The 10,717-nt window shown below is 46.1% G+C and overlaps 1 protein-coding gene across 1 annotated transcript; it reads left to right on the top strand.

Moving 5' to 3' along the window:
• The first annotated feature begins 256 nt into the window (after positions 1–256).
• Thoc3 (THO complex 3) lies at positions 257–10,260 on the top strand. Its single transcript, NM_028597.3, has 6 exons — positions 257–556; positions 1,115–1,271; positions 2,713–2,917; positions 5,254–5,415; positions 5,525–5,625; positions 8,860–10,260. Exons 1-6 carry the CDS (start codon positions 290–292, stop codon positions 9,021–9,023), a joined length of 1,056 nt encoding a protein of 351 aa, NP_082873.2. The 5' UTR covers positions 257–289; the 3' UTR covers positions 9,024–10,260.
• Positions 10,261–10,717: the final 457 nt, after the last annotated feature.

Below are 10,717 nucleotides of genomic sequence, written 5' to 3'. Positions count from 1 at the left end.
CCAGCCTGGTCTAGAGTGAGTTCCAGGACAGCCAGGAAACAAACAAAGAAACCCTGTCTCGAAAACAAAACAAAACAAAACAAACCAAACAAAAAAAAGCGAATTTAAGGAAGAATCAGTCCTATTTCAAAAGGGAAAGGTGGACGCGCGCTGCATGGCGGGATTTGTAGTTCCGCGAGTGAGAGGCGCCAGCGCGGAGCGACGCGGCGCTTTTTCGGCGCATGTGCAGGGCGACGGCGCCAGACTCAGAGTATCCAGCTTCCGGCGCGCGGTCCGTGAGGAGGGAGGCATGGCGGCGCCCGCTGCGGTCCTGGGCCCCTCGGCCCTCGGCCAGAGCGGCCCCGGCTCGATGGCGCCCTGGTGCTCAGTGAGCAGTGGCCCGTCTCGTTACGTGCTCGGGATGCAGGAGCTCTTCCGAGGCCACAGCAAGACGCGCGAATTCCCGGCGCACAGTGCTAAGGTGCACTCGGTCGCCTGGAGCTGCGATGGCCGTCGCTTGGCCTCGGGGTCCTTCGACAAGACTGCCAGCGTGTTCTTGCTGGAGAAGGACCGGCTGGTGAGCTTGTAGGGCACGGGCTTGGCGGAGAAGAGGGCTGTGTGCGGAGGGAGAAAAAGCAGGAGAGGTAGGGGTATGGCCTGTCGTTGGCGGTGATGAGGAAGGGGTTTGGGGCTGGAAGAGTTGGAATGACGAAGGGGGTGAGGCTGCCTGGCGGAGAGCAGAGAGCGAACTTAGTGGCAGTAAAGAGGTGTGGCGACGTGGCTGCGGGCCGGGGGAGGTTGAAGTCAGGTGGCAGAAAGTGGTGAGGGTCTAGAAGAGCCCTGGTGACGAGTGGCTAGGGACTAATGGGGTGGTAGAGCCCCTAGGGTGGAGAGGAAGGCTTTATTTGAAAATGATAGCGCAGGACAGGTTGGTTGAGGTGGTGGTGGAAAAAGAAAGAAGGGAGGCCAGGAAGGGCCAATGTCAAAGCTCAGAGAGGTTCATGGGGGGGGGGGGGAGGGGGTGTTGTAGTTTTGGAAAAAGAATTAGATTTCTGTTTTGAATTATCCAGATCTTTGCTGGTTTCAAGGCACCACTGTTTGGATAAAAGTGGCATCTGGATTCTGTTCTTTTAAGGTCAAAGAAAACAACTACCGGGGCCACGGAGATAGTGTGGACCAGCTTTGTTGGCACCCAAGCAACCCTGACCTCTTTGTCACCGCATCTGGAGATAAAACCATTCGCATCTGGGATGTGAGGACTACAAAATGCATCGCCACTGTGAATACGAAAGGTGAGTTCAGAGAGAGGGGGTTCTGGAGGAAAAGCTAGTGTGATCTGCAGCAAGCATCTTTGTAGCAAGTGCAGGTTATCAGGATGGGTTGTATGTGTCTGTCTGGAGAAGACAGGAACAGAACAGAGCACTTTTCTGGCAGGCTGTAGATGTATAGGAGAGCAGTGGAAACTATACAAGAGTAGTATGTGCAGAGGCGTGGAGAGTTTGGGAGATTCAGGCAGGTTACAATGGCTGAGAAACCATGGGCGATCTGGAAAGTTGTGCGTTTTGTTTAAAGGCTGTGTTCAAAGAAGCAGTGTGGTAGTTTGAGTAGGCTTGGCCCAGGGCATGGCACTATTAGGTGTGGCCTTGTTGGAGGAAGCGTGTCACTGTGGGTGTGGGCTTTAAGACCCTTATCCTGGCTTACCTGGAAGCCATTCTTCTGTATGCCTTTGGATTAAGACGTAGAACTCTTAGCTCCTCCTGCTCCATGTCTGGTTGAATGCTACCATGGTCCCACCTTGATGATACTTGACTGAACCTCTGAACCTGTAAGCCAGCTCCAATTAAATGTTGTTCTTTATAAGAGTTGCCTCGGTCATGGTGTCTCTTCACAGCAGTAAAACCCAAAGTAAGGCAGGCAGTTTTGTTGATTTTAGATTTTTTTTTTAATTTTCATCTGTGTGTGTGTGTGTGTGTGTGTGTACGTGTGTACGTACACGTACCACATGTGTATAGGTGCTGGAAGAAGGCGTCTTGTCCTCTATAAATGTAGTTATAGGTGATTGTGAATTGTGGGTACAGGGAATTGAACTTGGGTCTCCAGGGAAAAAAACCCAAGTGTTCTTAACCACTGAGCCATTTCTAGCCCCACAGGGGAGAAAATGTGTGTGTGTGTGTATACACACACACATACATATATATACATATATATGTACACATATATTTTTGAGGGGGAGACAGGGTTTCTTTGTGTAGCCCTGGCTATCCTAGAACTCACGGTGTAGACTAGGCTAGACTCATGAACTGAGAGATCCACCTGCCTTTGCCTCCCATGTGCTGGGTTTAAAGGCATGTATCATCACCACCAAGCTCCCACAATAGAATTCTTGATACACCTTCTGATAGATTTTTAACTGCACTATAGACAGTAAAGTACAAAAAAAAAAAAAAAAAGGTGTTTTGAAAAAAGGTTTAATGAAGTTGAAAATTTTAACCTGTGTTCAGTGTGGACACGCGTGACTTTGATGAGACTGGTGCCAGGGGTTGGAGTGGGGAGGTGCTTTGACAAATGTCTAGACTCACGGTCGCCTCTTGGTCATCGGAAGCTTCCTTCCATTGATTTGGTGAGGAATAAGTGCTGAAGGTAGCTCTGATCTTCTTTCCAGGAGAGCAGAATAAACTCTGGAGGCCGATGGGCAAAGGTGAGCTTGCTGACGGATTATATCTGGGTTCCCAGGGGAGAACATTAACATCTGTTGGAGTCCCGACGGGCAGACCATCGCTGTGGGCAACAAGGACGACGTTGTGACTTTCATTGACGCCAAGACACACCGCTCCAAAGCGGAGGAGCAGTTCAAGTTTGAGGTCAATGAGATCTCATGGAACAACGACAACAACATGTTCTTCCTGACCAACGGCAATGGTTGCATCAACATCCTCAGGTGAGGCACTGGCCGGGGTTGTCAGACCTCTGCAATGGCCACCCTGCCTTGCAGGGAGGAGTTAACTGTGAGCCTGTCCCAAAAGACTTGAAAGATAGAGAGAGTATTAAAGAAAAAAATCCTACCTTCTTTTAGGCATTCTGGATTTTATGAATTCTTACTGATACTGATTATACATTTTTCTGTTGATCCTGAGGGAACTGAGGCTTGTAAACATTCAATTATTAGTCAGCCAGCCCAGGATACTTTGATGCACCTTGAATTGTGGCTAATTCTCTCTCTAAAAGTTTCAGCTTAAATATCACTTTCCCTCTAGCAAAGTCACTTTATCCTCTCCTCTCCAAGATTAGAGGGTTTTAGTGTATCTTAATGCCCTTCCTATTTCTTTTTTTTTTTTAAATTTTATGTGTATGGGTGTTTTGCCTGCCATGTATGTCTATGCACCATTTGTGTGCTTGCTGACTGGAGTGTCAGGTCTCCTGAACCTGGAGTTAGATACAGCTGTGAGCTGCCATGTGGTTGCTGGGAATCGAACTCTGGTCCTCTGGAGGTGCATCCAGTGCTTTTAACCACAGAGCCATCTCTCCAGCCCCCTTCTTCTTTTTAAATGATTTATTTATTTTATTTAATTTGTGTTCTTTGGTGTTTTGCCTGCGTGTATGTCCGTGTGAGGGTGTCCTGTCCCCTGGAACTAGAATTATAGATGGTTGTGAGCTGCCATGGTTGCTGGGAATCAAACCCGAGTCCTCTGGAAGAGCAGCCAGTGTTCCTAACTGAGTCGTTTCTCCAGCCCCAGGAGGAAGCATTTCTTAATTCTATATTCTAATGTGCACATCATCTCGGTTTCTCATTGCACTAGCAATTTCATGGTGGAGAGGACTGTGTTTGTATTGTTTTCCATTGAATTGCTAATGCCTTCCTAGTGCCAGTCTTAATAGTGGAATTTCAGTGAGCATTTGTATAAGTAAATGAAAATGTAAAATGAAGAATCAGGGCCATGGGGCTCTGCTCGCTGCTGTGCCTGTGAGTAATGCAGGGCAGATGGCCATCGCCACTTCGATAGAGAGGGTGACGTTTGCTGGGAGACCAGTAGCTTCTCATTTTTCAAAGCTTACTTTGAATGATGGCTCTTAAATGTTTTAACCTCCCATCTAGCCAACTACTCACTAGAGGTAGTGGAAAAGAAAGGATACGGGGGAAATAGACCTTTTTAGAAATTGTTCTTTGGAGCAATTCCCATCTGTGTTGTCAGGAAATCAGCCGTTCAGTTCACAGGTCAGCAGCAGCAGCTCGATCCACTAGTAAAAACTTCACGAATATATCAGTAGTCTAGTTCAGTAGAGTCAGGCTAGCAGCATGAATTAGCAGCAGTGGCACCACCTAGCAGAGACAGCGAGGTTAGCAGAATCGACATGAGTCAGCAGGAGGAAACAGGATAAGTAGAGAGGCCAGGAGAAGTTCTCTTTTGGCAAAACAGAGGTCAGCAATGACGTGAGAAGCGTTATAGAGCTAGCTTTCTACAAGCAGACCCCATTCCTCTGTTGAGTCTTGTTTGTACTCCCTACAACATCATGCGTCCTCCACAGGTCTCATCACGTGTCTTGCCTCAGCACATGAGTCTGTCTTAGCAAAACTCCACATGAGTCTGTATCAGCCAAAGAACATGAGTCCTTGGAAGCCACAGCACACCACCAGAAGTTTTTTGGTGTGATTCTCCATGGAGTCCTGACAGACACATCATTAGTGAAGAATCCTTCCTCACCAGTCCTTTCTTGTGTTTGCTTTAGCAAAACATCCTTTCTCCTGTGTCTGCTTCAGGAAAAACCTATGTTATGTGTTTGCCCCAGCAAAACCCCATCCAACACAACTGACTTTCCAAAGAACCTTTAAGTTTCCACTTCAGAACCCCACGTTAAACAAAACAAAACGAAAATCATATTGATGGAGGATATTGAAGGAGTTATATACTCTGTAGACTTGTAGATACTGTACCTCGCTTTTTGTGTTTATGTATTGGATAGTTTTGCTAGGTATAACAGTCCTGGATTTGCTTTTTTGCTTCTGTGTCTTAGGTGTGCTGCCCTTTCTTTTGCCCCAGAGTAATGCTCTCAAGAAGTCTAGAGCTGTCTAATTTTCTGTGAGGTGCAGTAATCTCACTGGTTCATCTAGATGCTAGATGGTCCCTGCTCATGTATATGTAGGCCTGTGTTGTGCTCTTGTACTTGAGCAAACCTTTTGTTTTATTCCTTTAGGGAAGTTTTGTTACTGTTTTTTCCCTTGGTATCATAATGCCTTGGCCCTCTTCTACACATTATGCTATGCGTCTTGTTTCTCAGCTACCCAGAATTGAAGCCTGTGCAGTCCATCAATGCCCATCCTTCTAACTGCATCTGTATCAAGTTTGACCCCATGGGGAAATACTTTGCCACAGGAAGTGCAGATGCCTTGGTCAGCCTTTGGGACGTTGACGAGTTAGTGTGCGTGCGGTGCTTTTCCAGGTGTGTAACTGACGGTCTTTTCCTGTGGGAAATCAACCTTTCCTCTTTCATTTGGGGATAACTCGGATGTTTTGGGGGGTAACTGATGTTTCTCTCCATCCTGTCATAGACTAGATTGGCCTGTGAGGACCCTCAGTTTTAGCCACGATGGGAAAATGCTGGCATCGGCTTCGGAGGACCATTTCATTGATATAGCTGAAGTCGAGACAGGTATCTTAATTTGAATCCTTTGTGTTTAGTATCCGGCCTAGGCTTTTTCTGGTCACGTTTTTAGTCTGTACACTGCTACTTCACCAGTGGTATCAGATGGGTTTGTGTTGTTGAGACATTTGTTGATAGGACTGTCAGTTTCCTGTCGGAGGGAAGGACAAGAGCTGAGCGCCAGGTCTGAAGGGAGCACTTTGCTTTTGCATGATTTCTTCCACTATTTAAAAATACGGCTTTGCCGGGCGTGGTGGCGCACGCCTTTAATCCCAGCACTCGGGAGGCAGAGGCAGGCGGATTTCTGAGTTCGAGGCCAGCCTGGTCTACAAAGTGAGGTTCAGGACAGCCAGGGCTATACAGAGAAACCCTGTCTCGAAAAACAAAAACAAAAAAAAAAATACGGCTTATAAAAAGGTGGTTTGTTTTGTTTTGTTTTGTTTTGAGACAGGGTCTCACTCTGTAGCTCTGACTGAAACCCCTGATGAAGATGAGACTGTCTTTGAATTTACAGAGAGGATCTGTCCCTGCTTTCTGAGTGCTGGGGTTAAAGTAGGACATCCCAAGCTAAAATGTTCTCAAATTAGACACAAAGAACAGGCATTTATGCGAACTCCTCCCAAACCCCACTGCCCAGCTCTGACACCTGTCAGTTTCCAGTGTTCCTTGGTCATTTGTAAATACATGATTTTACGTATTTATAAAATTTAGGACCCCCAAATGAGAACAAACATGGAATATTTGTCTTTCTGATGAATTTTGTTTAATTATCACCAAGTTGTGATAATCTTTGTTTTGTTTTCTTTTCCTGTGGCTGTGATAAAATGCCCTTAGGAAAGCAGCTTTGTGGGGAAAGGGCTTCTTTGGCTCACACTTAGGTTACAGCTCATCATGTCAGGCCTGGCAGAACCTTGTTTGTGCTCAGCTGCCCTCCTCCTGTCATTCAGTCCAGGGTCCCCTGAGATCCACAGCCATCGGGGCTTCCCACCTCAGAGAGCTCAGTTAAGACAGCCCCTCACAGTCATGCCTAATCTAGACACAAATTCACTGAGGTGCCCTTAGCAGATAGTTTTCAATTCAAACTGACCAGCACAGTCTTACTGAACTGCTTGCACCATGTAGGCTACATCGTAAAGGGCCAGTTATTGATCTTGGGTCAGCAACACAGGGCCTTTAGGGCAGTCTGTGCTCAAAGGGCTCAGACAAAGCTGCCTGAGAATTTCACGTGACCTTGGGTATATCAGAATGTGGACAGGGTAACAACCAGTTACTGACACCAGCGTTGGGGGTGAGCTCAGGTCACCAGGGTTGCTTGGCAAATGCTTTTACCTCATGAACTCCTTTGCCAGCCTTGCCCCTTTTTATGTCCATTCTTTAGTGATAACTATGACTAACTTTTTGTACACTTCTTTTCAGTCTTTTTTTCTGTCTATGCATTTTTTTTATTGGAGTAAATAACATTAGGTTTAATTCCTGAATATTTTTTGTAGTTAAGTCTGAAAGAAGGTAAGAATGAGTTTTGATTTTGATTGATTGTCTATAGACTAGAACTCCATTTTAACAGTTACTTCAGCGTTCAGACACACCACCCAGTTGGCACTGGTCTGTCTGCGTTGGTCACCTGGGATGGTGGTCTCAGCCTCCCACGGTTAGCACTGCATAGTTTAGGGATTAGCTTTGCAGTAAGCTATCAGGGGTACTTATCCTAGTTAGTGTTGTTCCTGCTGTGATGAACACCACAGACCAAAGTGACCTTGGGAGAAGAGGGTTTATTTGTTTCACACTTTTTATCACACTTCATCATCAAAGAAAGTCAGGACAGAAATTCTAGCAGGGCAGGAATCTGGAGGCAGGAGCTGATTCAGAGGCCTTGGAGGGGTGCTGCTTACTGGCTTGCTCCCCATGGCTTTCTCACCTTGTTTCTTATAGAACCAGGACCACCAGCCCAGCAGTGGCACCACCCACAATTAATTGTGTGTCATCCCTCCCCACCCCTATCAGTCACCAATTAAGAACATGTCCTACAGGCCTGCCTACAGCCCACTCTTGTGGAGGTGTTTTCTCAGTGGAGGCTCCCGCCACTCCAGTGGCTAGTTTGCTGTTAAGTTGACGTAAGCTGGCTCACAGCACTCAAGTCTGCAAAGCTGTGTGGTTACCTGGGGACATCTCAGGTGTTTTCATGATTGCTTTGGTTTTCTTGGGTTGTGTAAATTTTTATCTTAACCAAATCCATAACAAATGATACAGAATTAAACACCTAAAGAAAAGTGCGAGTTGTGTGGTAGTGACACCAGGAACCACAGAGTGTGTCCACAGAGCCTAGGAGGAATTCAGAGAAGCTGGAGATGGCTGTCCCTGACATAGAATTACTTTAAACACTTCATATATATATAAAACTAAAATATGTACTTACACATATACATGAATACATTTTAATAGTATACAATATAATTGGTAGGCCATATAGTTGGCCTGTTAGATGTGTACCATTCAGCATATCCAGGAACTTTATATTGGTACTACACTGTACGTCTATTAAAAAACCAAAACCCAAACCATTTATTTGCTGATTGTGTGTTTTGTTTTGCCTGTATGCCTGGCATTACAGTGTGCCTTCTGCTCATAGAGACCAGAAGAGGGAGCTGGATCCCTTTGGGTTGGAGTTAAACAGGTGGCAATGAGCTGCCATGTAGGTGCTGGGATTTGAACCTGGGTCCTTTAGAAGAAAAGCCAATGTTCTTAGCTGCTAAGCCATCTCTCCAGCTCCTCCCACGTTATAAGTCTTAACTCTTAGGGAGAAAATTTGGAGCACACCTGAAAGAAATCATGTATAATTTCAACAAATTAGAAGTAAACTTTTGGGAAAAGGTTGTTTTCAAGGCTTTATGGTATATGAGGTGTACGCCTTCGTTTTCCTTAGTTGTCACTTTGTTAAGACCCTACTGTTCCCTCTCATTTAAGAAACGTCTCTGCCTAACAGGCCTGTCACTGGCAATCAGTAAGGACAGGCTGTCTGTAAGGTGTTTAGCAAACCATAGCTGGTAATTGTCACTGGCATTCAGTAAGGACAGGCTGTCTGTAAGGTGCTTATTAGCAAACCATGGAAATTGTTTTTCCAGGGAGTATAGAGTAGAGGCCTAGACTCATAAGTTAATCTGCCTGTCACCTACTTGTGTGTGACATATCTATATGCCAAATATGTAATGAATGTGTTACTTAGTAACATTCTGTTCTTTTCTGTAGGAGACAAGCTATGGGAGGTGCAGTGTGAGTCCCCGACTTTCACTGTGGCTTGGCACCCCAAGAGGCCTCTGCTGGCTTTTGCCTGTGATGACAAAGATGGCAAATACGACAGCAGTCGGGAGGCTGGAACTGTGAAGCTGTTTGGACTTCCCAATGACTCCTGAGAGGGCCGACAGCGAGAGGAGAGAGGAGGCAGGAGGCCGGGCGGACTATTTGGGCTACCTAATGACTGTACCTTTCAGGGAGAGGAGGCCTGGGCTTCCTAATGACTCCTGAGAGGACCTGATGGGAGAGGAGGCTGGGTGCAGACCTTCCTTTTGTATAGTTCAATGTAGTCTTTTGGACTTGTAGGCACCATAAATGTTTATAAATGTCATAAATGACCAAAAAAAAAAAAAAAAACCAAACCAAAAAACCAAAACCAAAACGGCCCAAAAATCTTTGGTCAGGCTGAGTGTACCTTAACCCTCTCTGTGATACTGGAGAACTGAGCTAGCTTTACTGTGGTGAGCAAGTGCCCCACATTAGCTCCAGCCCCAGCCCCAGCCCCACCTCCTGGGTTTTGTGTTGGTGTATTTGTGTTAGCAGTTCCCATCCCTCCCCGCTGCTGACAGCTAGCTAATGAGGATTTTGCAAGTGCAGGTCATGGTCTGTTTTGTTTTAGGGTTCTCTAGAGGAACAAAACTGGTAGACTATCTGCCTAAGAACAGAACTGATGTGGAACATCTGTTTGTCTGTGTATATATCTGTGTCTCCGTATGGGATTTTATCAGAGTGGCTTAGAGGCTGTGGTCTGGATAGTCAGTCCAGCTGTCTCCTGATGGGAAGGCCAAGGATCCAGTAGTTGTTCAGTTGTTCAGACTGGATGTCTCAGCAGTGTTACTCTGGTGCTGGAGTCCCGAGGGATCCCTGGAGAGCTGCTGATCGTGGTCTGTGTTGGAATCCTGAAGAAGTAGGTTCTGTGGTTAGCAGCAGAGGAGGCCCCGGCAGCAGGGTAGATGAACCAGGCGGTGAGAGTGAGGGCAAGCAGGGGAAAAGCCATAGCTTGCTTTTTCCCTGTCCTTTTATATAGGCTGCCACCAGCGTGTGTGTCCCAGATTTAGGGTGGGTCTTCCCACCTCAAAGGATCAAGGAAAATCTCTCACAGGTGTGCCCTGCTGGTTGGGTTTCAGTGTTTCCAGATGCCACAGTCAAAGTTGACAGCCAAGATAGCCCATCACTTGAGTAGCATAGCATGCCCTCTCCTGCTGGGAGGGCCCTGTTTTCTGGATTTGACCATGGCAGAGTTTGTTGGACATCTGCTTAGGCGGTACTGGTTTAAAGGGAGGGTAGCAGCATAGGGATGGGATTTTTGAAAAGCAATTTTGAGAACAGAGCATTCAATAAAACTGGCTTTCATTATGAGGTGTCTAAAGTTACTATCTTTATTCCAGGAAGATACTGCAGTTTTAAATTCTGTTTTGATCTTAAATTTGAGAGCTTATGGTCCAGTCTAACATTCAAAGCAAGATTCCTGAACTGCACTGCTGGCTGCTGCGGTATTTTAAAAGCATCTGTTTATATGAGCGGGTGCACATCTGGCCTTGTTCTACCAGGTTTTATATTAGAGCAAATTAAGGCAAACAAACACTGTAAAACAGACAAATACAAAATCAGATTGAGATAAATTAGAATGAAGTCAAGGCCGAGGAGATGTAGGAGTGAGGCCATATATGATGATCTGACTGAGGAGAGTGAACTTCCACAGCACACACGGATGGAGGAAAGCCAGTTAACTGCTTTGATGCAAGTTCTCAGTGTGTGTACAGTTGTCCTGAGCTCACTGTCCTCCTGCCTCAGCTCTCTGAATGCTACCATT

This window comes from Mus musculus, chromosome 13 (assembly GCF_000001635.26).
Source record: "Mus musculus strain C57BL/6J chromosome 13, GRCm38.p6 C57BL/6J".
Lineage (NCBI taxonomy): Eukaryota > Metazoa > Chordata > Mammalia > Rodentia > Muridae > Mus > Mus musculus.
The sequence above is the reverse complement of the archived record's forward strand: the minus strand, read 5'-3'. Positions and strand labels throughout refer to the sequence as shown.